The sequence below is a fragment of the Musca autumnalis genome, unplaced genomic scaffold, assembly GCF_047663935.1.
Source record: "Musca autumnalis isolate F117 unplaced genomic scaffold, ASM4766393v1 scaffold_4, whole genome shotgun sequence".
Lineage (NCBI taxonomy): Eukaryota > Metazoa > Arthropoda > Insecta > Diptera > Muscidae > Musca > Musca autumnalis.
The window spans coordinates 196,672,878-196,700,808 of NW_027411977.1; the positions used below are offsets into that span (position 1 = coordinate 196,672,878).

Genomic DNA, 27,931 nt, shown 5'->3' on the forward strand with positions numbered 1-27,931 from the left:
CACGAAATCAGTAACAGATTTAGTCCAAAATTTGGAAATCATAATATTTCTTCCACACATAGGTTAGGTTTGAATATGGACTAAAACGGGTCACTCCTTCAGATAACTCCCACGTAAACATTTCCGCAAAGTGCAGTTCACCGACATGACTTGATTCTTTCAAAGTTTTTTACGTCAGGTTGACCTCGTGACTCCTATTACGACGCTACAATTTTTAGGATGCAAGTCCCTTCACCCTAAGATAATGGGCCCTAAAAAACCCTGCTAGCACCTCCTAAAATTAATTGAAATGCAGAAGAAGGGATTCTGGGATATAGTTTTTTTTTTTTGAGCGATGGTTTGCTGGAAGCTGAAAGAAAATAAGTAAATTAAGTAGTTTTGTCTCATTGTCTAGGAGTATGTCTCGTATCTAGCCAGTATTCGGCGACTTTTTGGGTAAAACATGGGGCTACAGTAATCGTAACAGTAACCCGTAGTGAGTTCTACGGTGATGTTCATCCCCTACGTATCGAGTGAAAGAATTTATGTCGTTCGACGATGGGCGATCACAGGCCAGATTGCTTTGGATGTCATGCATCCTGGTTCCAAAAGCCATCTGCGATGTGCCTTCTCAAATTAAATCCCACGAAGTTTGCCGATGTAGTAGCACTTTGGTGGCCAAACAGATTCATCAATTGATAGACGGATTGATTTTGAGCCTAGTTCATTTCCTAAATCATTTCCCATTATACCCAGCAAAATTTAACGATATTGCGTATATCATACAGAGGCCTTCTGTAATCAAGGATATCTCGCAAGTTTCTTGTCCATGACTTGAGAGTCTTTAGTGGCGCCTCACTATCAATATATATACATATAGTCACGGGTCCTGTGAGACTGGGTTGAAGTTTTCTAACCAACTCTGTTGCTTTCATTTTATGGCAATCGGTTAACCCTTGCCACCAGAGCGATCTTTGTTTCCATAGTAATTTGAGTCGCCCTGAAACAATTTAAACTGCTAAACTTTTTCCTTCCTAAAGAGTTTTCCTAAATGATAAAGAATGATTTAATTCAATTAAATATTTCTGGATCGCTATGCTCCATACTGTCAAGCCATACTTCGTTATTCCGATTAGTGTGTCGAATGAAATTTTTTAGGTGTTTTCAAAGTATTTTTTTTTTTATTTTTTACAAAATTCTAATGTCATTAGAAAACATCCGATCAAATTCCGCTACAAATAAAAAATCAGGAAGTTACACAAAAAACCCTATTCAAACTAGTGACAGGTTGTACAAAAATTTGTTAAACAAATAACAGATCCTGTTACCGCCAAAAAACACTATAGCCAACAAGGCTGATGTCCCTTCATAACGTTTTTTTAGTTACGTTACATTTTTTTTGTGTTGGCGCTTTTCCTTGCCCAAACAACTGGACACAAAAGTGTCAGTTGTGCAGCAAACAAACAAAAAACCAGGACATTGAAGAGAAGAATCCTTGACAAAACTCAAAGAAAAAAAGCATGCACACAATCCTAGTTGTCGTTGTGTGTGTGTGTGTGAAGCGCGGCACAAAATCCACCAAACCAATTAGTATAGAACGCGTGCTACTAACACGAAAAAAACGATGGGCAAAAGCAAAAAAAATACGGTAAAAACTGTTAAACTCTCTAGTGGTGATCCATATATAGGTGTGCGCGTGTGTGTGTGTGAGAGTACATAACTGTGAGTTGTTGAACAGGGGTTTGTGTCTGCTTTTTTGTGATTCCAAAAAAAACTACTTTATAATTTTTTTCCTCTTAGGGGTGCCTTCCTTGATCATCACCATGATCATTATCTTCAAGCAAAGAGCGGCATATGGAGAACAACTGCTGCCACTAAACACGATCACAACCACTATGAGCCATCATCATTGCCACCACCAACAACAACAACAGCAGTTAACGGAGGCTCCTACAACATTACTTTTTTCCCTTATGATTGCCTCGAGACACCGTTTTGATTCGTTTCACCTTCGTTTTTAGTTTAGTTGTGGCACGAGTAAGTGGTTGTTGATTTTGTGTTCTACAAATAAAAGTGGTTGATTTTTCGACTTTTTTCTCCCCTCAAAGACAACAACATAACAGTGGTTGAATATTCACTGGTTGCTCTTTTTTTTAGGTTCCACCACCATCAACACCGGTAATAACAACAACAAGGTAATGGAACACCGTTGCAAACAACTACATACTACCACAACTAGCTGCTGCTGCTCTAAACCTGGCCAGTTGGTATTGTTTTGTTGTCTCTTTGAACTTTGGTTTAAAAGGCTCGCTCGCTCGTTCTCTCCTCCTCCTGTTGTGTTGTTTTGGCCACATTCAATTCCATCCATACACTACGATGTGCATCACAACTTAGCCTTTTCAGAACCTAACAAACGGTTAAAGATTCAGTCAGGTGCCAAGCACCAAACCGTACGGACGTGTGGTCTTTGCCTTAAAAATATACATCAATTGCTTGTCAGAAGAATTTTTTTTATTAATGCCATATAAGACGTTCTCTAACGGGATATTATTAGCATCAAACGAACGGATCAAATGCCTGAGAATCGAAAGAAACAAACTTGGATTAAATTTTAAAATCTAAAAAATATATATGAGAAATATATGAAGCAACAAATGAATACTACTGCAATGGAATACTGAAACGAAGAAATTGAAAAACAAGTGAATTTTGAAAAAAGATTTTCAAAAAAATAAACCCAAACCATTGGAAAACAAGTGTTAATAATTTATTATTTAAAAGTGTGTGTGTGTTTTTTTAACCTTTCATCATGAATCATTTATCACCACCACCTTCACCCCAGTCCAAAGCGGGGCAATTCAATTCATCAGCCTCAGCGGCGGTGGATTCCAAAAATTGGATACAAAGAGCTTCGGCTTTTAACAATGTTATGGCCACAGCTGCTGCCCAAAAACTAAATACCAGAGGTAAGTTTGAAATTTCCTGAATAGGAGGATTGCAGGGATATGGTATTAAAAATATCTGAATAAGAGATTTCGAAGGATAAGAGCTTGAAAACCCCTGAATTTAAATGTAGTATTGAAAATTCCCCAAGCTTCTCTCAGTGATCGAGTGCAAGAAATATGTACTTTGTAATATTTACAGATCCCCGGGCTCAACATTCATAACGATTTGAATTTATATATAGATCATAGTAAATTCTGAAATCAAACATCTCTTTGGATACTTCAGTGAAGTTGTCTCCGGACATAAAAAGACTTAATGTCGCTTCTTAGCTTTGCATAGTTCTCAATCTTCGGAATATAATCCTTTTTCCGCAAGTATTTAAAGTAGTGGAAAAATGATTTTCATTCCATCTCTCTGCCAACCTAGGATCAACACAATTTGGAGATAATTATCCTAGCTGAATAGTACAAAAAGCCTATTCAGCAGACTTTTTATGAAGAAAATCATTTTTGGCTATTTTTATGGGAATTCAGAGAATGTCTCTACTGGTGTAGAGACATTTTGAACGTTTCAATATTTGTATATTTTTCAATGCTAAATTCTAGTTTAGAAACAGTTTCTCAATATTTTGTGAGATTTTCACCAGCTGAATTGCCTTAAAGCTAATTTAGCAAAGCTTCTAAAAGACTAGTGTTGAAAAGGGGATAATTTTTGTATATTTTTCAATGATGAATTCTAATTCAGCAAATATTTTCAAACTTATATTTTATAATTTTCATTAAATTTTTGAGATTTTCAATAGCTGAACTGCTTTAAAGGTAATTCAGCAGGATTTTTTAGGAAACATCTGATGGTTTTAATAAAATCTTATGTCAAAGAATTTTATTCAGCTAAATTTATAGCAGTTCTACTAGCTGAATATGCTGAAAATATGGATAAATGTTAACAGAATTGTATGCATGTTTATATTTTATAAGAATTCTCTTAGCTGAATAGCTCCAAAGTCTATTCAGCAAGGTTTTAAATTGAAAATATCAATCGTTTAATACAGTTTTAGCCAATTTTTATATAAAAGATTCCAATTTAGAAATAGAATAGAACCTTATGTTAAAAAAATCCTATTCAGCAAAATTTTCATGAATTCATAGCTAATTCAATCTTAAAAATTATTCAGCAAGTTTAAAATACAACTAAAATTTACAGAATCGCCTCCTTAATCACATTTCGTGGGAATACAATTAGCTGAATAATTCCGAAGTCTATTCAGCAAGGTTTTTCATTGAAAATGTAAATCGATAAATATATTTCTAGTCAAGTTGTATGTAGAAAAACCTAATTCAGCTACAATTTTATTATGGTTTTTACTGAAATTGTATGTTAAAGAATCATATTCAGCAAAATTTATAGAAGCTATTATAACTGAATTGCCTTAAATGTTATTCAGCAAGTTAAAACTAGGCAAAATGTGATTAAATACCAACAGAATTGTCTCTTTGTTCATCTTTCGTACGAATTCTTTTTGCTGAATAGCTTTTAATTGAAAACTTCTATAATTAAACATAATAGACAAATTTTATGTAAAAGATTCTTATTCAGCTACAATTTAGAATTAGAATAGAATTGTTTTACAAAAAAAGTTATTCAGCAAAATTTTTATAAATTCTTTTAGCTGAATTGCCTTAAAAGCTATTCAGCATCGTAAAAATACGACTAAAGATGGACAGAATCGCCTCGTTATTCATATCTCGTAGGAATTCTATTAGCTGAATAGCTCCAAAGTCTATTCAGCGAGGTTTTTTATTGAAAATTTCAATAATTTAATATAATTTTAGTCAATTTGTATTTCAACATTCTTATTCAGCTACAATTTTTTATAAAAACAGTCTTGTTTTTAAATTTTAGAAATTTAATCACGCATCTAGGCTTATTCAGCAAAGTTTTAAATCAAAAAATATATGTAGTACAATTATAATAGAATCACATATTTTTTCTAACTTAATAGAAAATGTTGTTGCTGAATTGCACATAAAGTAAATTCAGCAAGGTTTCATTCAGCAAGAATTCTAATAGCTGAATTGCAATAAAAATAATTCAGCAAGGTTTCTTAATGAGTTTTACTAGCTAAATGTTTTTATTGAAGTAAAACAAGTAAAAAAGCATTAAGTTCGGCCAGGCCGAACTTTTCATACCCTCCACCATAAAATATTCATTCCTGTCCCCAACTTTAAGTGAGTACGTTAAAATGTCAGAAAATGTACATAAAATGCTTCATTCGGGAGGCCCTTTTTATGGTGCCTATATCTAACTGTTGACAATTTTTGGTGGGCTAGAAATTGGGAGGTACTGTTATATAGGGGTTATAATAAAATATGGGCCTATGTTGACAGTTTTTGATGGGAGCTTTTAATGTCAAATAACTCCTAATTCGGTTAAAAAATTTAGCTAGAATCCTCAAAATATCGAAAATCGGTACATAACGTGGGAACTTCAAATGTCATTAACAGCTAGTTCGGAGGTATCTGGGCTATACGAAAATGTGAACTTAAATGAACAATTTTTGTTGCAGAATTTTTGTTGACTTTTAAATTTCAAATTACAGAAAGGTACGGAAAATCGGGAGGTTTGTTTTGGGGCTATACAAAAACATGGACCTACGTTCGGTTAAACATTTTAAGTAAAATCCTCAAAGTACCGAAAATCGGGAAGTATCGTTATATTGGGGCTATGTTGAAAATTGTTGATGCAGATGTGTGGTGACCACTACAACCTTCAAATGTCAAATTACAGTTAGTTCTGTTAAAAATTGTAGCTAAAATTGCCAAATTACTGAAAATTGGGAGGTACCGTTACATGGGAGCTATATCCGAACATGACCTATATTGACAATTTTTGATGGAGAGGTGTTGTGACCACTAAGAACTTCAAATGTCAAATTACTGCTAGTTCGGTTTGTAGCTAAAATCATCAAATTACTGAAAATCGGGAGGTACCGTTATATGGAGGCTTTCTTGACAATTTTTGGTGGAGAGGTGTGGTGACCACTAAGAATTTCAAATGTTCAAATTACAGATAATTGGGTTAAAACTTGTTGGTAAAATTCTCAAAATACCTGAAATCGGGCGGTAACGTTATATGGGAACTATTCCAAAACATGGACCTATGTCCACTAGTTATATAAGTTTATTGACATTAAAGAACCCTAAATGTCAATTGATAACTAAATCGGTCTGAATATGTAGATAAAAACGTCAAAATACCGTAAATCGGGGGGTACCATTATATGGGGGCTATACCAAAACGTGGACCTATGTCCACAACTTTTGTTATATAAGTTTGTTGATACTTAAGAACCCTAAATGTCAAATTATAGCTAAATCGGTCTGAAAATGTAGCTAAAACCGTCAAAATACCGTAAATCGGGGGTACCGTTATATGGGGGCTAAACCAAAACGTAGACCTATGTCCACAACTTTCCTTATATAAGTTTATTGACATTAAAGAACCCTAAATGTCAATTGATAACTAAATCCGTCTGAATATGTAGATAAAAACGTCAAAATGCCGTAAATCGGGGGTACTGTTATATGGGGGCTATTCCAAAACGTGGACCTAGGTCCTTAACTTTTGTTATATATGTTTATTGATACTTAAGAACCCTAAATGTCAAATTATAGCTAAATCGGTCTAAAAGTGTAGCTAAAAACGTCAAAATACTGCAAATCGGGGGGTACCGTTATATGGGGGCTATACCAAAACGTGGACCTATGTCCACAAGTTTTGTTATATATGTGTATTAACACTTAAGAACCCTAAATGTCAAATTATAGCTACATCGGTCTGAAAATGTAGCTAAAAACGTCAAAATACCGCAAATCGGGGGGTACCGTTATATGGGGGCTATACCAAAACGTGGACCTATGTCCACAAGTTTTGTTATATATGTTTAATAACACTTAAGAACCCTAAATGTCAAATTATAGCTACATCGGTCTGATAATGTAGCTAAAAACGTCAAAATACCGTATATCGGGAGGTACCGTTATATGGGGGCTATACCAAAACGTGGACCTATGTCCACAACTTTTGTTATGTAAGTTTATTGATATTTAAGAACCCTAAATGTCAAATTATAGCTAAATCGGTCTAAAAATGTAGCTAAAAACGTCAAAATACCGCAAATCGGGGGGTACCGTTATATGGGGGCTATACCAAAACGTGGACCTATGTCCACAAGTTTTGTTATATATGTGTATTAACACTTAAGAACCCTAAATGTCAAATTATAGCTAAATCGGTCTAAAAATGTAGCTAAAAACGTCAAAATACCGCAAATCGGGGGGTACCGTTATATGGGGGCTATACCAAAACGTGGACCTATGTCCACAACTTTTGTTATATATGTTTACTGGCACTTGAGAACCCTAAATGTCAAATTATAGCTACATCGGTCTGATAATGTAGCTAAAAACGTCAAAATACCGTATATCGGGAGGTACCGTTATATGGGGGCTATACCAAAACGTGGACCTATGTCCACAACTTTTGTTATGTAAGTTTATTGATACTTAAGAACCCTAAATGTCAAATTATAGCTAAATCGGTCTAAAAATGTAGCTAAAAACGTCAAAATACCGCAAATCGGGGGGTACCGTTATATGGGGGCTATACCAAAACGTGGACCTATGTCCACAAGTTTTGTTATATATGTGTATTAACACTTAAGAACCCTAAATGTCAAATTATAGCCAAATCGGTCTGAAAATGTAGCTAAAAACGTCAAAATACCGTAAATCGGGGGGTACCGTTATATGGGGGCTATACCAAAACGTGGACCGATATAGCCCATCATCGAACTTGACCTGCCTGCAAACAAAAGACGCATTTTCCCAAAATTTCAGCGTCCTATCTCCATTTTTGTGGATGCTAGAGTGATTACCACAGACGGACGGACGGACGGACGGACGGACGGACGGACGGACGTGCTCAGATCGACTTAGAATTTTACCCTGATCAAGAATATATATACTTTATAGGGTCGCAAATGAGTATTTCAATGCGTTACAAACGGAAAAACAAACTTAATATACCCTCCATACTATGGTGGAGGGTATAAAAATATTAGCTGAATTGCACTAAAACCAAATTTAAAAAGTATTATATTAGCTGAATAGCTCAAAGGTGTAGTCAGCAAGATTTTTAATTGGAAATTTCAATTCTTAAATATTATTTTAGTAAATTTTCAAGTAAAATATCTTATTCAGCTACAATTATTAACTTAAATATTGTTTTTGCCGTAAAAACAATTTATTGAATTGCATTTAAATTCAGCAAGGAATATAATAGCTGAATACCTCTAAAATCAATTCAGCAAGGTTTTTAATAGAAAATTTCAATTGTTAAATATAATTTTAGTGAAATTTCAAGTAAAAGATGCTTATTCAGCTACAATTTTTTTGGAAAAACAGTCTTGTTCTTATTTAATAATAAACCCAATAGCTGAATTGATCAAAAGTCTATTCAGCAAGAATTTTAATTAAAAGTATTATTAAATTTTCATCTCATATCTCATTCTTCTAGTTGCTGGATTCCTCTAAACTCGATTCAGCAAAGTATTTAACTGCAAATATTATCAAAATTTCACAATATCTCCTTCTTGTAGTAGCAAAAGTCCATTCAGCAAAGATTTTAATTGAAAATAGTATTACAATTTAATAAAAATTTTATATTCCGTAAGAATTCTAATAGCTGAATAGCAATAACATGGATTCAGCAAGAAATTAAAGTGAAAATTATTACTTTGCTTTATGTTTTCAGTAAATTTATCCTTATTGTATACTAATTCAGCTGAGTTTAATAAACTAAACATCCTTTTTGATATTTCATTAAATTTCTGACAGCTGAATTGTAATAAATCGTATTCAGCAAAGTTTTAACTGCAAAAATATATTCCAAAGTTAATATAGTTATTTTCTTTCTTTTCGAAATTCGTTGGAATTTTAGAGAGTGAATACTTTCAAAGTCTATTCAGCAAAATTTTCTAAATTATTATTTTAGCTAAGATACCAATTCAGCAAAGTTTTTAAACGAACATTTAATTATTAGAATATGTTCAGCTATTCAGAAAATATTAAATATGGTGTTAGCTGAATTACCATAAAACCAATTCAGCAAGGTTTTTAATGTCGGAAAATAATTTGAGAACTAAATATTTTTGGATATTGTTAGAAATTGAAGCAACCGAATTAACTTAAATCGTATTCAGCAATGTGTTAACCTGAAAACATTTAAATATTGGACATATTTGACTAATAAAATGTAGCTGAATTACTAAAACGACAATTCAGCAAGGTTTTTAAACGATAATATGATAATATGAACATGTTCCACTAATGTTAATTATATTAGACAATAATTCTAAAATTCAGCAATGATAACCATTTAAAAATTTATTCATTAATAGTTAATGTGGTTGCTGAATTACCTTTATGTTAAATCAGCAAAGATTTTTCTCTCACTAATCATTTTTCTACCATTAATTTGTTCTTCTTGGACAAATATTAGCTGCTGAATTACATTCAATTATATATGAACGTAAAACCCTTGCTGAATTAATTTTCAATAGAATTCAGCAAACAAAAATTTTAAAAATGTTTCAGTTTTCCATAAAAACATTTCATACTCGATTAAAAAATTTGCTGAATTAATTTTAAATGTAATTCAGCAAACTAAATTTCTTGAAAAACTTACCTAAAATTATATTTTTGCATAAAAACCTTGCGGAATTGATTTTTAATAGAATTAAGCAACTACAAATTATTAAATTTTAATAAAAGGTATTCTCACACAAAAAAATCTTGCTGAATTGATTTCTAATAAAATTCAGCAAGAAAAATTATAAAAATATTAACAAAACATCGATTTCCCACCTAAAACTATAAATTCTTCAATACGAAACCTTGCTGAATTCATTTTAAATACAATTCAGCAAGTTAAATTTCTTGCAAAGCCTACCACCAATAATATTTTTACATTAAACCCATGCTGAATTAATTTCTAGTAGAATTCAGCAACCAAATATTACAAATATATAGAAAAAAAAACACATTTTCGCACTTAAATCAATTGATTTTCGAACAAAAAACCTTGCTAAATTCATTTCAAATACAATTCAGCAAGCTAAATTTCTTGCGAAACTTAACACCAAATATATAATAACATAAAAACCTTGGTGATTTCTTATTGAATTCAGCAAACCAACATTCAGTTTCCACTTTAAACCATTTGATTCTTTAATGAAAAAATTGCTAAATTCTTTTTAAATGCAAATTTACTGCAAAATATTAGCTGAATTCCAATAAAAGAAAATTCAGCAAAGATTAAAATAAAATATGAAAATATTTTCTGTATGAATTGAATTTTTTCCTTACAATTTATTTCTCTCCCCACAACTTCATTAACAATAAAATATTTTTTTTCTTCCTCTCTTTTTACAGATATACCTCCCTTCCTGTACAACCCATTGCTGTACTCCAGTGCCTTGTTGTGGCCTCAATTCTTGCTGTCCTCCGCCTCAGCCTTGCACACGCCACACACTCCCATTACCCCCAAATCTCCCTTCAATGCCAGCCTGAATAGCCGTGATTATGCTCTCACTCCCGAAAAGGAAGATTTATCAGGCTCTTCCCAGGAGGAAAACACAAGCCTTAACGATGACATGCCCTTGAATTTGTGTATCAAACGTGAATCGCCATCTGCCAATGAGGAGCAGGCTTCATTTAGTGGTACACCACCACCCTTAAGGGCTGTCAATTTAAAATCTTCCTCACCCAAGACACCCGAAGATGAATATGAAACATCATTAAAAACGATACGATCACATGGTGGTGGTAACTCCATATGGTCACCGGCCAGTATGTGCACCCAAAACAACAACAATAGCCTGCCCTCTTTGCCAACCACAACCCACAATGATGATGACATGGAAATGGACCCAATTGTAAGAAAATTCAAATATGAACGACGCAACAGTTTTAGCCGCCAACAACCTGCCCAGGATAGTAATCTCCTAACACCACTCTCCTCCATATCTGGACCAGCCACATTTCCCCGCTCCAATTTTAATCATAACAAAGCCAACATTGAATTGGAATCTGCTCAACAACAACAAATCAATGCTCATCGTAACGCTTTTATGGCTGGATTGGCGGGGAATAATTTGGAATTGTTGAAGCAACATTTGAAAGCTCAGACACAGCGTGAATTGGATTTGTTGCGTCAACAACGTGTTGATTTATTTGTCCATCAGCAGCACCAGCAACAACAGCAGTCGAGTGATAACGATAGCATTAGTGAAGATTACAATAAGGAGCAAGAGAATAAATTGTCTTTCTTGCAACAGCATCAATATATGGCTGCAGCAGCAGCAGCGGCGGCGGCGGCAGCAGCATCACAACAACAACACCATCAACAACAGCAGCAACATCCTGATTCGACAGCAGCCATTGGCAGTAGTCCAGCAGATGGTCTACATTCATCATCTTGTAATCCCGATAGTGATGGTGGCCACAGTGGTGGTAATACCTCGACAAATGGTGAAAAACGGGTGGCCAGAAATTTCCAGGTAAGTTTTAGGAAAACAAAGAATGAAGATATTGATGGTTAGGTGGGGAAAAACACATGACGCATAAAAAATTCGCTATTTGAAACTAATTCAGCTAACTTAAAAAAAACTTGATTTTATTTGAAATTTAAACATATTCAGCTAGCTAAATTGCCTAAAAAACTTATTCAGTTAGATTTTTTGTCGCATTCAGCTAGCTGAATTGCCTCAAAAACGCATTCAGCTAGAGTTTTTGTCGCATTCAGCTAGCAGGAATGCCTTAAAAACTTATTCAGCTATTGCTGAATTTCCTTAAAAACGTGTTCAGCACATTTTTTGTGGCATTCAGCAAGCTGAATTGCCTCAAAAACTTATTCAGCTAGCTCAATTGCCTTAGAAACGTATTTAGCTATATTTTTGTCACATTCGGCTAGCTGAATTGGCTTAGAAACGTATTCAACTAGATTTTTGTCACATTCAGCTTGCTGAATTTCCTTAGAAACGTATTCAGCCAAATTTTTGTCACATTCAGCTGGCTGGATTGGCTTAAAACGTATTCAGCTAGATTTTATTGTCACATTCAGCTAGCTGCATTGCCATAAACCCTTATTCAGCGTATTAAACTAGCGGAATTACCTTAAAAACTTATACAGCTAGAGTTTTTGTCACATTCAGCTAGCTGAATTCAACACTTATTGAGGTAGAATTGTTGCTAAACATTTTGACTATTTATAATTTTTATGTAAAATTACTTAGCTGAATTGCCTTATACCCAATTCAGCAATTATTTGTAATAAATTTAATAACTTTCAATAGCTGAATTGCATTTTTCTCGATATTAGTTAGCTGAATGTCATTTAAATTCCATTCAGCAATGTTTTTAGTCGAAAATATACGTATTCAGGAAATTCAACTTGCAAATATTAGGGAAAAGTTACCAAAAATTCAATTTTTCAGCTAGCCTAATTGCCTTAAAACGTATTCAGCTAGATTTTTTGTCACATTCGGCTAGCTGAATTTCCTTAGAAACGTATCTAGCTATTTTTTGTCACATTCAGCTGGCTGGATTGGCTTAAAAACGTATTCAGCTAGATTTTATTGTCACATTCAGCTAGCTACATTGCCATAAACACTTATTTAGCGTATTTAACTAGATGTTTTGTCACATTCAGCTGGTTGAATTACCTTAAAAATGTATTCAGCTAGATCTTTGTACATTCAGCTAGCTAAATTGCCATAAAAACTTATTCATCTAGATTTTTTGTCGCATTCAGCTAGCGGAATTACCTTAAAAACTTATTCAGCTAGACTTGTTGTCACATTCAGCTAGCTGAATTGCCTTATACACTTATTCAGCCAGATTTGTTGATAAAAATTTTGACTATTTATAATTTGTATGTAAAAATACTTAGCTGAATTGCCTTATACCCCAATTCAGCAATTATTTGTAATAAATTTTATAACTTTCAATAGCTGAATTGCATTTTTCTTGATATTCGTTAGCTGAATGTCATTAAAATTCCATTCAGCAATGTTCTTAGTCGAGAATATACGTATTCAGCAAATTCAGCTGGCAAATATTAGGGAAAAGTTACCGAAAATTAAATTTTTCACTTTTAATCCTAGCTGAATTAATTTAAAATGGAATTCACCAAGCTAAATTTCTTGCAGAATGTTGCCGATGATAACATTTTTTACAAAATAAACGCCTTGCTGAATTGATCTTGAATACAATTCAGCAAACAAAAATTACGAAAATATTAACAAGAAATCGATATTCCAATTGAAATCATCAAAATATTGCATTTAAACGCAATTCAGCAAGCTGAATTTCTTGAAAAGGCTGTCCACAATTATATTTGTACAAAAACCCCTTGCCGAAAGGATTTCTAATCAAATTCAGCAAACAATCTAATCAAATTCAACATAAAACAAAATTGATTTCTTACTTAAAACCATGGATTCTTCAACAAAAATTTTGCTGAAATTAAATGTAATTAAAAACAAGCTAGCTGAATTTCTTGGAAATATTACAAATAGTCACATTTTTACATAAAACCCTTGCTGAATTGATATCTAATGAAATTCAGCAAACAAAAAATACAAACAAATTAACAAGCATGCAGTTTTTCACTTAAAATCATTGATTCTTGAACAAACAACTTTGCTGAATTAGTTTTAAATGCAATTTAGCAAGCTGAATTTTTTGAAAAGGCTATCCACAATTATATTTGTACAAAAAACCATTGCTGAATTGAATTCTCATCGTATTCAGCAAACAAAAATTACAATAATATTAATAAAAAAATCGATTTTTTTCACTTAAACCCACTGATTCTTAACAAAAAAACTAGCTGAATTTCTTTAAAAACATGCCCCCAATAAAATTGTAAAAAAATTGTTTGCTGAATTGATTTCTAATGGAATTCAGCAGCTAAAAATAGCTAAAAAATCAATAAAAAAGTGTTTTCTCGTAATATTTACATACATAGAACCCTTGCTGAATTGCTTTCTGATTGAATTCTGCAACAAAACTTGCAAAAATATCAACAATCATTTAGTTTCCCATTTAAAACAATTGATTCTTGATCAAAAAACTTTGCTGAATCAATTTGCAATGCAATTCAGCAAGCTAAATTTCTTGAAAACCCTTCCCACAATTATGTATTTTTATAAAACCATTGCTGAATTACTTATACATGCAATTCAGCAAGCAGAATTTCTGGAAAATCGTATTCTCTGTTATATTTTTGCATTAAACCCTTGCTGAATTCATTTCTTATTTAATTCAGCAAACAAAAATTACAAAATATTAACAAAAAAATCTATTTCCCGCTTAAAACCATTGATTTTTGGACAAAAAACTTTTTAAATGCAATTCAGCAAGTAAATTTTCTTGAAAAACTTTCCCTCAATTATATTTTTTCATAAAACCCTTGCTGAATTGATGTTTAATACAATTCAGCAGACAAAAATTACCGAAATATTAACAAAAATATATTTCCCATTTCCCCCAACAATATTTTTATATAAAACCCTTGCTGAATTGTTTTCTGATTGAATTCAGTAACTAAAATATTGCTGAAAACTTGATTTCCCATTAAAAATCCTTTGCTGAATTAGATTAAATCGCAATTCAGCTAGCTGAATTTTCTGGAAATATTAACAAAACAATATTATTGGTGTTCTAAGATTAGCAAAAGTGCTTCTAATTGCCATCTAGGCCTCCTATTTCAGATTTTTCCTGCTAAAGCAGGGATTTTTATGGACCTAAGGTAGTGAAGTTTTGCATTTAATTAATTAGTTGCGTGATTTTGGATTTTAATTATAACAACTAAATATTATTAACCCTAAACTTGACTAATATTTCACTTAAATTATATTTTCGGTGTTTGGCTAAGAGTGTAAAGGGGAGGAAGGGGGCTAAATTTATTATTAATGTGACACTTTTATCTAGACAAACACTTAAATGAAGAGCCATTTGGCTGGGAGTACCCCCGCTTTAGTAACAACAATATACGGGTGGGTTTGAACAATTAAATTATGTTATAAAATCGTAAATAAATAATACAAACAATTAACACAAGTTGTAGCAAAACAAAAAAGAAAACGACAACAAAAACAATGTCACAACACGCATTATTGTTGTCCTGGCCATTGGTTTGTTGTTGCATAGGGAGAGAGTTGATTGTTTGGTTATAAATTCAAATGACCATTACTGGCGACGGTCGAGTGTCCAAGTTTGATTATTTCATTTCATTAAAAGGGTTCTTTATTGTGCTCTTTTACCTTTTCTGCTGAAGCAGTGAGCTGTGCGTTTGTAAAGCTCTCTTCTATTCATTTTTCAATTAATTGAATTGAAGCTTCTTAGCCATAATAAATAAAAACAGTGGTAGATAAACTGAACATTTATGGCCTGTAATGTTTTGGTGTAATAGAAAAACGGATGACCAAAAACACGATATTAAGCAATTAAAATCTATAATGAAAATTAAAGGATTTCAATCAAAAATCTATTTGCCCAGTAGGCAAATAATATTTTTTTTTTGCTTTGTTTTCGTTTTTTCGTGTCCATGAATATTTGATTTAATTGCTTGGGGTGGTCTCAATAAAATATGTACATACAGCAAGGAGAGGAGGGTGGAGAGGTGGTGGAAAAGTTATAGATTTCAAATCAATAACAAATTAATTAAATAAATAAGGGGGAGTTACTTTTGTGTAAGCCAATAATTGTGGGAAAAAGATGAGAAATTTTTGGAAATGAAAAAAAAAAACAATTTCAAAGTTAAAAAAGCTAGCTTTGTCCTTGAAATTGTTATGAAGATGGATTGCAATGAATTTTTCGAAATAAAAACTTTGCTGAATTAGGTTCTTAGGCAATTCAGCAACAGTTTTGTTAATAAAATTGTGATATAGATGGACAACAATGAAGTTTTCGAATTAAAATCTTTGCTGAATTAGGTTCTTAGGCAATTCAGCAATGGTTTTGTTAATAAAATTGTGATAAAGATGGATGACAATGAATTTTTTGAATTTAAAAACTTTGCTAAATTAGGTTCTTAGGCAAGTCAGCAATGATTTTGTTAATAAAATTGTGATAAAGATGGACAACAATGAAGATGGATGACAATGAATTTTTTTCGAATTAAAATCTTTGCTGAATAAGGTTCTTAGGCAATTCAGCAATGGTGTTTTTAATAAATTGTGATAAAGATGGATGACAATGAATTTTTCGAATTTAAAAACTTTTGCTGAATTAGGTTCTTAGGCAATTCAGCAACGGTTTTGTTTATAAAAAGGGGCCACAATTATCAAATGTATATTAAACACTTGTTAAAAATGAGATTTTTTAATAATAGCCTTGCTGAATTAGGTTTAAAGGCAATTCAGCAGGGAAATTTTTTTGAAATGTTATAATAGAATGTCTTGCTTCTCAAAAACCATTGCTGAATATGATATTTACACCATTCAATGATTTCTAAGTGTAAAATGCAATTTATTGTTATTTCAGCTAGCTAAATTACATCTAAACCTCATTCAGCTGCAATTTATTTAGCTGAATTGTATAAAAACCTAAATTACCAAAGATTTCGATAAATAAAAGTATTTTTTTTTTGTTATTTTTCAATTTATTCAGCTAGTTGAATTACACCTACACCTAATTCAGCTAGGATTTCTTTAGCTGAATCAACATCAAAAGCAATTGGGCAATGTTTTCTGACAATGAAAGACAATTTTAGATATATTGGAAAACTTTCATTAAGCTGAATTAAATCTTCACCTAATTCAGCTGTGATTTCTTTAGCGGAATTGTATCAAAAACTTAAATTAATAACGATTTCGATAGATAAAAATACATTTTTGTGTATTTAAATTTATTCAGCTAGCTGAATTACATCTACGCCTAGTTCAGCTAGGATCTCTTTAGCTGAATTCTATAAAATCTTCAATAAACAGTTATATGTATAATTAAAAATCGATTTTTGTTATATTTGAATGTATTCAGCTAAATAAAAATAATTTTTTGTAATATTTCAATATATTCAGCTAGCTAAATTACATCTATACCTAATTAAGCAGGTATTTCTTTAGCTGAATTGTATTAAAACCTAAATTAACAAATATCTCAATAAATAAAATGAATTTTTTTGTTATTTTTCAATTTATTCAGCTGGCTGAATTACTCCTACACCTAATTCAGCTTGGATTTCTTCAGCTGAATTAACATCAAAAGCAATTGGGCAATGTTTGGAACGATTTCAGTAAGCTGAATTAAATCTTCAACTAATTCAACTGTGATTTATTTAGCTGAATTGTATCAAAAACTTAAATTAATAAAGATTTCGATAGATAGAAATAATTTTTTGTTGTATTTAAATGTATTCAGCTAGTTGAATTACATCTACGCCTAGTTCAGCTAGGATTTCTTTAGCTGAATTCTAAAAAATCTTCAATAAACAGTTATATCTATAATTAAAAATCGATTTTTTTATATTTGACTGTATTCAGCTAAATAAAAATATTTTTTGTTATATTTCAATATATTCAGGTAGCTAAATTACATCTACACCTAATTCAGCTGGTATCTCTTTAGCTGAATTGTATTAAAACCTAAATTAACAAAGATTTTAATAAATAAAAGCGATTTTTTGTTATTTTTCGATTTAGTCAGCTGGCTGAATTACTCCTACACCTAATTTATCTGGAATTTCTTTAGCTGAATTCTATTAAAACTTAAATTAACAATGTTTTCGATTGATAAAAATCAGTTTTTGTTGTATTTCAATTTATTCAGCTAGCTGAATTACATCTTCTCCTAATTCAGCAGGTATTTCTTTAGCTGAATTATATTAAAACCTAAATTAACAAAGATTTCAATAAATAAAAGCGATTTTTTGTTATTTTTTCAATTTATTTAGCTTTCTGAATAAATCCTACACCTAATTCAGCTGGAATTTCTTTAGCTGAATTGCATTAAAACTTAAATTAACATTGATTTCGATTGATAAAAATCAATTTTTGTTGTATTTCAATTTATTCAGCTAGCTGAATTACATCTACTCCTAATTCAGCAGGTATTTCTTTAGCTGAATTGTATTAAAACCTAAATTAACAAAGATTTTCATAAATAAAAGTAATTTTTTGCTATTTTTCAATTTATTCAGCTGGCTGAATAAATCCTACACCTAATTCAGCTGGAATTTCTTTAGCAGAATTGTATTAAAACTTAAACTAACAATAATTTTGTTTGCTAAAAATCAATTTTTGTTGTATTTCAATTTATTCAGCTAGCTGAATTACACAAAATCCATATTCAGCTAATATATTTTTAGCAGAATTCGTATCACAAATAATTGATCAATGATTTCTACTGATGAAGCATAATTTTAGTTATTTTGAAGAAAATTCAGCTAGCTGAATAACATTTACATCTAATTCAGCTTGGATTTATTTAGCTGAATTGTATCAAAAACTTAAGTTAATAACGATTTCCATATATAAAAATAAATTTTTGTTGTATTTAAATTTATTCAGCTAGCTGAATTACATCTACGCCTAGTTCAGCTAGGGTCTCTTTAGCTGAATTCTATAAAATCTTCAATAAACAGTTATACTATATTTAAAAATCGATTTTTGTTATATTTGAATGTATTCAGCTAAATAAAAATCATTTTTTTGTTATATTTCAATATATTCAGCTAGCTAAATTACATCTACACCTAATCCAGCAGGTATTTCTTTAGCTGAATTGTATTAAAACCTAAATCAACAAAGATTTCAATAAATAAAAGTAATTTTTGTTATTTTTTCAATTTATTCAGCTGGCTGAATTACTCCTACATCTAATTCAGCCGGGATTTCTTTAGCTGAATTTTATTAAAACTTAAATTAACAATGATTTCAATTGATAAAAATCAATTTTTGTGGTATTTCAATTTATTCAGCTAGCTGAATTACACAAAATCCATATTCAGCTAATATATTCTTAGCTGAATTTGCATCACAAATAATGGGTCAATGATTTCTATTGATGCAACATAATTTTAGTTATTTTGCAGAAAATTCAGCTAGCTGAATTACATTTACATCTAATTCAGCTTGAATTTCTGTAGCTGAATTGTATTAAAACTTAACTAAGCAAAGATTTCAATAAATAAAAATCAGTTTTTGTTATGTTTTAATGTATTCAGCTAGCTAAATTGTAGCAAATCCATATTTATCTAGAAATTTCTTAGCTGAATTGTGTTAAAAATAATTTTATTAACGTTAAGAGATGTTAAGGTTTTAAAAAATGTTATTATTATTGACACGCAATTAATTAATTAAATGTCAAATGCCACCGCCAGCACCTAAATCTCGTACCCAAAAAATCCCTCTCCCACAGATAAGAAAACAAAAATCAACAAAAATCTCAAATATGTTCCCCCTTCATCTAAATATAAAGCTGGTCGTGTGCTGATGATTAAACTTTAATTTTCATGATAATTATTTCAACATATCAGGCCTTCGGTCGATTCATACGATCGCTTTACAGCTTAAATATCAGTTTACATTTTCTTCACACATATAAAACGGACTCCTTTAATTGTCCACAAAAAAACCACCCTGGCACATGGTGCTCTTGGCCTGCATGACTGGCTGGCTGGCAGTCGGTCAAGCCATCCAGCCAGCAAGTTAGTCAGCTTGTTTACATACCTTTGGCTAAAAAGGCCAAACATGTTGGCTGTTGTTGTTATTGTTGTGGATGCAACTCTTTTGTGCATTTAAGCCCAGCCATGCTGCAACAGCAAGGAGGTATGCAACTTGATAGGCTTCAAAAGGTTTCCTTGATGATGATCGGGCGTGCACACAACAACAAAAAAACAGTAACATCGGTTAAGGCACCATACGTTGTATTTTTATGCGTGTGACTGACTTCCCAGGAATAAACAGATGGCTTAAATGCTTATCAAACAGGATTTCAATATGATTTCTGTGTGCTGTTTCGTTGTACTATCATAAAAAAAATTCTCAAAAATAACAAAAAAAAACATCAGATTGTGATGATATAAAATTAAAAGTGAAGAGAAAAAAATCAGTTATATTCCAACATATGTACATCTGTTACTTTTTCGATTTTTTCTTAGGCGTTTTAATTTTTTTCTTTTACTTTCTTTGTAATATCAGGCCGTTAGTTTGGGTGGTCCGAGAAAGGGATTCTGTTATTTATGAAATTAAAGTGCATCTATTCCCAGATGTTATAAAAAAAGGATAAGTCATTCTTTGAGAGGGAGAGTAAATAGGGGGAATTTTTTATGCAATTCAGCTAGCTGAATTATACTATTTGATGGATATTTCCACTAGAAAGGGAGTTTAAAGACTTATTGGCCATTAAAAAGTTTGCTGAATTGTGTTTTAGGCCAATTCAGCTAGCTGAATAATACAATTTATGTAAAAATGAAATAAATGAAAAAAATGAAAATGAAAAAAAATTAATAAATAATTATTTTTAATTGCAAATTTTTAGCGGAATGGCAATTTGAAGCAATACAGCTAGCTGAATTACAACAGTTTCCCACAAGAGAGGGGATTTAAAAATTTGTGGGACCTTAAAAAGTTTGGTGAAATGGGTTTTTGACTAATTCAGCTAGCTGAACAATAAAGATAAACTCAATTCCAACAAATTAAATTTAAATAGTATAAATATATAATTAAAAAATTATTTTTCATGGAAAAAATTTAGCTGAATAGTATTTATTTTATTGGAAAAGCATTTTTAAAACGATTTTTTTGCATACAAAATGATGCTGAATTGTAGTTTTCATTAATTCAGCTAGCTGAATAACATTTATTTTATTGGAAAAGCAGTATTAACCATTTTTTGCACAAAAAATGTTGCTGAATTGTAGTTTTCATCAATTCAGCTGGCTGAATAACATGTATTTTATTGGAAAATCATTTTTTAACAATTTTTTGCACACAAAATGTTGCTGAATTGTAGTTTTCATTAATTCAGCTGGTCGAATAACATTCATTTTATAGGAAAAGCAATTTTTAACAATTTTCTGCATACAAAATGTTGCTGAATTTTAGTTTTCATGAATTCAGCCTGCTAAATAACATTTACATTATCGGAAAAGCATATTTATTTTATTGGAAAATCAATTTTTAACCATTTTCTGCGTTAAAAATATTGCTGAATTGTAGTTTTCATGAATTCAGCTGGTCGAATAACATTCATTTTATAGGAAAAGCAATTTTTAACCATTTTCTGCATAAAAAATTTTGCTGAATTGTAGTTTTCATCAATTCAGCTGGCTGAATAACACTTATTTTATTGGAAAATCGTTTTTTAACCATTTTTTGCATACAAAATGCTGCTGAATTGTAGTTTTGCATAAATTCAGCTGGTCAAATAACATTCATTTTATAGGAAAATCCATTTTTAATCATTTTTTGCATACAAAAATGTTGCTGAATTTTAGTTTTAACGAATTCAGCTAGCTAAAAAACATTTACATGATCGGAAAAGCATATGTATTTTATTGAAAAATCATGTTTTAACCATTTTCTGCATAACAAAATGTTGCTGAATTGTAGATTTCATGAATTCAGCTGGTGTAATAACATTCATTTTATAGGAAAAGCAATTTTCAACCATTTTCTGCATAAAAAATATTACTGAATTGTAGTTTTCATGAATTCAGATGGCTACATAACATTTACATTACCGGAAAAGCATATTTATATCATTTTCTGCATAAAAAATGTTGCTGAATTATAGTTTTCATCAATTCAGCTGGCTGAATAACGTTTATTTTATAGGAACATTAATTTTTAACCATTTTCTGCATAAAAAATATTGCAGAATTGTAGTTTATATGAATTCAGCTGGTCGAATAAGATTCATTTTATAGGAAAAGCAATTTTTAACAATATTCTGCATAAAAAATGTTGCTGAATTGTAGTTTTCATTAATTCAGCTGGTCGAATAACATTCATGTCATAGGTAAAGGCATTTTTAATAATGTTTTGCATACAAAAATGTTGCTGAATTGTAGTTTTCATAAATTCAGCTAGCTGAATAACATTTATTTTATTGAAAAAGTATTTTAAAGTAGTGTTTGCCTAAAAATCTTTGCTGAATAACATTTATTTTATCGGAAAATCATTTTTTAGTTAAAAAAAACTTTGCTGAATTGTAGTTTTCATTAATTCAGCTAGCTTAATAGTATCTTGTTTATTAAAAAAACCCTTAAATAATTTTATTCTAACCATTTTCTGCATAAACATTTTTGCCAAATTGAGATTTTGGCTAATTCAGCTAGCTGAATAATTACAATATGAGTAAAAAAACGTTATTAATTGCATTTATAACCAATTCAGCTAGCTCAATAGTATTTATTTAAGGAAAATTATTAAAACGTTATTTAAAAATTTTCTGAATTGTAGTTTTAATGAATTCAGCCAGCTGAATACATCGTGTTAACCTAGATTTCTATTTAATCTCACTATTAAAATTATTTGTCATCAATTCAGCTAGCTGAATACCATTATTGCACAAGAAAGACATCAATAAAGCATTTAAAACTATCTCAAGCTGAAAAAACTTTGCTAAATAACAAAAAACCTTGCTGAATTGCATTTTTATAAGTAAAAATTGAACAAATCCTTAAATAATGGTATCAAATACCTAATTCAGCTAGCTGAATTTAAAATCCCCTCAGCTGAATAGGAAATTGAAGGTGACAGGAAACTCGGAATTTACGTATTTACATATTTTTGATGCTATTCAGCTAGCTGAATACATTTTAAAGCCGACAAAAACCTGACTTTGCATAGATGACAAATTATTTTCGCTAAGTTTACACAAATTCAGCAAACAAATTTTTTTAAACCAACTTCCGTTTTCTTGGGCATTTCCAAAGACAATTTCAGAGGAGGAGCCACAATAATGGCTCATTAAAAAATCATGCCATAATTATTCGCTCTCTAACTCTATTGGAATCATGTCACCACATATCAGTTCATTACTAAGTTGCTGTCAAAGTTTCATCTTGTTGACATGAATCAATAAAATACAAATTTTCCCTACTTAACAAACAAAAACAAATAGAAAATCGTCGTCGTACCAACAAAAACACTTGTGTCATCATTACATCTCGTAGTGGACAAGACAAGTAGAGTCATCCATCCGTATTATTATTTATGTATAACACGTACACAGACATTGGATAAACAATAGATCTGCTCTTAGCTCCACAAAAGAGCAGAGAAAACCTGATAGATGGAACACAAATTCAGCTAATAAATAAATTGAAAATGATTGAAATGAGTGTTACATGTGTGCTACATATAATGACGGGCCACCGTAACAAACTGTGTAAATATTAATAGATGATTAAATAAATTATAATGAAGTCTGATGCACCCACCAAGATTTTAAAGTCATTCGAGAAGTTGTTTTTTCTCCTTGCTTGAGGTTTTTTTCATAGAGTAAAAAATAATTTTCTTAAGTCAATTCAGCTGTGTTTGAAAAGCATTTTTGTTTTTCAACACAAATCCTTAGCTTGGCTTATAAATTATTGTTTAATAAAACAAAATATTTTTTCTTCTCATGTTTACTTAATAAAGTCGTCTTCTTCTTCTTCTTCTTGCTAAGATTCACATTTCTTGGGTAGAATATTTTTTAAAAAAGTGTTTCTATTTATTCCCGTTAAACAAAAGATTTTTGCAAATGAATTTGTTTTGCAAAAAAAAAACACAACTTTGATTGAAATTTGATTGGCTAAAAACTTGTATTGTTCTATGAAACACTTGCCTAAATATTGGAAATTTCTTAAGAGTCATGTGTGATTTGTTTTTGCATTGGATTAAGTCATCAAATATATTTGTTATATTTTTAAAATTTTAATATTTATTGTTTTTTTTTTTTTTCTTCTTTTTTGCAGTGTAAACAATGCGGCAAGGCATTTAAACGCTCCTCTACACTATCCACCCACCTACTAATACACAGTGATACCCGGCCCTATCCATGCCAATATTGTGGCAAACGGTTCCATCAAAAATCGGATATGAAGAAACACACTTATATTCACACTGGTAAGTTTTTACATCATAAATTTCAACACAAAAAGCTTGGTGAATTAGGTTTCTAAGCAATTCAGCAAGGTTTTAATGTATAAATAATATTTGTTGTATGCTGAGGTAGCAATTCCCCTAAAAAGTTGGTAGCTGAATAAGGTTTCAGACCAATTCAGCAAAGTTTCTTTGCAGGTAATACAATTTTCAAAAAAGGGGTTGAAATTAAATTCTATTCAGTTAGCTGAATATAAATAATTGTATGGATTTCAAGAGAAAGTAAACAATTCAACCCAAAATGCTTGCTGAATTAGGTTTCCAAACAATTCAGCAAGGTTTTAAAGTATAAATAATGTTTGTAGTGGGAAGAAGTACCAATTTCCCTGAATATTTGGCAGCTGAATATGGTTTTAAATCAATTCAGCATAGTTTTATTGCAAGTAATACACTTTTCATAAAAATTGTTGAAACATATTTCAATTCAGCTAGCTGAATATAAATATATTTATAAATTTTCTAGAAAAAAGTAAACAAATTAAAATTACAACATAAAATGTTTGCTGAATTTGTTTTCGAAACATTTCAGCAAGGTTTTAAAGTACATAATAATATCCGTAATAGGCTGGGGTACCATTTCCCCTGAAAATTTGCTAGCTGCATAAGGGTTTAACCCAATTCAGCAAAGTTTTAGTGCAGGTAATACAATTTTCAAGATAATTGTTGAAATTTAATTCAATTCAGCTAGCTGAATATGAATAATTTTATGATTTTTTAAGAAAAATGTAACATATCAACATAAAATGTTTGCTGAATTAGTGTCCTAACAATAAAGCAAGTTTTTAAAGCACATATAATTTTTGCTATAGGCTGAGGTACAATTTCTCCTGAAAATTTGCTAGCTAAATGCGGTTTAAAGCCAGTTCAGCAAAGTTTTATTTCAAATAATACAATTTTCACAAAATTGGTTGAGATTTAATTCAATTCAGCTAGCTGAATAGAAATAATTTATTCACTTTTCAAAGAAATAATTAAAAACTAAACAAATAAAAACAAAGTGTTTGCTGAATTAGTTTTTTTCAACAATTCAGCAAGGTTTTAAAATGTTTGTAACAGGCTGAGGTACCTATTCCCCTGAAAATTTTCTAGCTGAATAGTGTTTTAGCCCAATTCAGCAAAGTTTTTTAGCAAGTAACACACTTTTAAGGAGATTGGTTGAAGTTCAAACCAATTCACCTAGCTGAATATAAACAAAAAATTAAATTAAATTTTTTTTTTAATTTATAATTTTCAAAAAAATTAAACAAATAAAAATTTTAAACATAACTAATAGCTGAATTGACTTTTCACACAATTCAGCAACATTATAAAGTGCACATCAGGATTTACGGTAATCTAAAGTATAAACTTGACACATTTCTGGCTAACTGAATAAGGGTTTGGACCAATTCAGCAAAGTTTTTAAAAAATAATGCAGATTTTTATTAAAATTACAATATTTTAAACCTATTCATTATCATCATTTATTTTTAAATTAAAATTTGGTTGTAACTGAGTTTTTTTTTGTATTTTAGAATAGCTGAATATGACAATTCAATTGACTCTATTATTAAAGCAATGCTAAGGAATCTAAAAGTCTACATTTTTGTTAGCTGAATTGATTCCTTCTGCTATTCAGCAGAGTTTTATTTAACTATATTGAATTTTTCTGAAATGCCATTCAGCAAGCTGAATTAATAAAAATTCAAACATTTCCAATGAAAAATTATTTTTTAAATAAAAATTACTAAATAAATAAAAATAATTCAATCTTTTGCTATTATAGAACAGCTGAATACAAAGTATCAGCTTACCATAACATTAAACCCATGCCAAATATCCTAAAATGTAACAATTTTCATAGCTGAATTAACTCCTTTTGCTATTCAGCAAAGTTTTTATAAAATAATACCACTTTTTATTACATTTAAAATAGTTTAGTCCCATTCAGCAAGCTGAATTAAAATAAAAATTATACCTTTTCATTCAAAACTTTTTATATTTTTGTAATAGTGTTTTTAGTATTTTAAAACAGCTGAATAAAAAATTTCAGTTTACCATAGGATTAAATCCATGCTAAAATTTCTAAAATTATAATATTTTCTTAGCTGAATCAGCACCTTATGCTATTCAGCAAAGTTTTAATAAAATAATATCAATTTTTGTTAATATTTTGATATTTTAAGCCTATTCAGCAAGCTGAATTTAATTAAACTGAAACATTTCTGTATAAAAAATAAAAATTTGATTTTAACTGAGTTATTTACAACAGCTGAATACAACATTTCAGCTTGCCATATCATTAAACCAATAACAAAATTTCAATATTTTTTCATTTTTGTTAGCTGAATTGACTACTTGTGCTATTCAGCAAAGTTTTAATAAAATAATATCGATTTTTGTTAACATTTTGATATTTTAAGCCTATTCAGCAAGCTGAATTTAATTAAAAATTATACACTTTCATCCAAAAATTATAATTTTTTGAAAACTGCGTTTTCTATATTTTACTGTAGCTGAATACAAAATTTCAGCTTGCCATAGCATTGAACCCTTGCCAAAGTTTGTAAAATTTCAAAATTTTCCTAGCTGAATTACCTCCTTATGCTATTCAGCAAAGTTTTTGTGTAGCCATATTAATTTTTATTGAATTTTCAATATTTTAAGCCAATTCAGCAAGCTGAAATTGATAAATTTAAATATTTTATTTGGAAACACATTTTCAATATTTCCCTATTATTAATTTCCCATTTCTTTCTCTTTTTAGGTGAAAAACCCCACAAATGTACCGTGTGCCTTAAAGCTTTCAGCCAAAGTTCCAATCTCATTACACACATGCGCAAACATACCGGCTACAAACCCTTCGGCTGTGGTCTCTGCGATCAGGCTTTCCAACGTAAAGTTGATTTGAGACGTCATCGTGAAAGTCGCCATGAGGATCACTCAATGTCCAATGTGGGCGGCAGCAGTCAGCCACCAACAATGATTAAAATGGAGGTTAGCAGCAGTTGTTAGAAGAGATAATTTAATGCTCCCAAAAAAGGATAGAAAGTGCTGCCAAGTTTTTTTGTTTAAAGCCAAAGTTTAGACCACCAACAAACCGAAAATGATGGAGAAGAAACATTCCCTTAAGAATTTAACAAAACGGAAGAGAAACTAGTAATCCAAAACAAACAAACACAAATTATTATATATGGAAGTCAATTTATTTATATATAAACAATTTATTAAATGAAATTAAGTGTAAAATTTAAAAACAAATATTTTTAAGTATGCAAACCAACAAGCAAAACAAACAAACCAAGCCCTCCCCACCCTTAGACATTATTTAGTTTATAATTAAATTAGTTATATATAATAAAAAATATTTTAAGGCTGTATAGTGTATTTTAATTTATAGTAAGAAGAAGACAAACAAACAAACAAATTGGAAGACTTTTGATTTAAAATTTTAATTATAATTATTAATTTTTATTAAAACCTTTATATTTTATTTTAGTAAAATTATTACAAAAAATATTTAGTTCTTTTTTTGAATTTTTTTTATTTCTAATTAAAATTATTTTTTTTAATTACAAATTTAAATTGTTTTATTTTTATTGGTTTTTTTTATTTTATTTATTTAAAAATAAAAATTATTTTTGACCAAAAAAAAAATAGGCAACAAGAAGAAGAAATCAAAAGTGTTAAACATAATTTCGAGATGCAACACACCCTTATGTTTACATGCTCACGCACTCACACACACAGCTAAACATACCAAAGAATATTTATTTACAATTTCACAGTGACTTGACGACTTCTTGACAC

At 30.5% G+C, this 27,931-nt stretch overlaps 1 protein-coding gene and 1 long non-coding RNA gene across 2 annotated transcripts in view; one reads left to right on the forward strand and one right to left on the reverse strand.

Annotated features, from left to right (window-relative positions):
- Positions 1-27,931, reverse strand: part of LOC141400970 (uncharacterized) — a 449,243-nt gene that overhangs the window by 283,303 nt on the left and 138,009 nt on the right. The gene's annotated exons all lie outside the window — the stretch shown is intronic.
- sens (senseless) lies at positions 2,381-27,221 on the forward strand. The gene is made up of 4 exons (XM_073981746.1): positions 2,381-2,945; positions 10,419-11,545; positions 23,956-24,106; positions 26,889-27,221. Exons 1-4 carry the CDS (start codon positions 2,789-2,791, stop codon positions 27,134-27,136), a joined length of 1,683 nt encoding a protein of 560 aa, XP_073837847.1. The 5' UTR covers positions 2,381-2,788; the 3' UTR covers positions 27,137-27,221.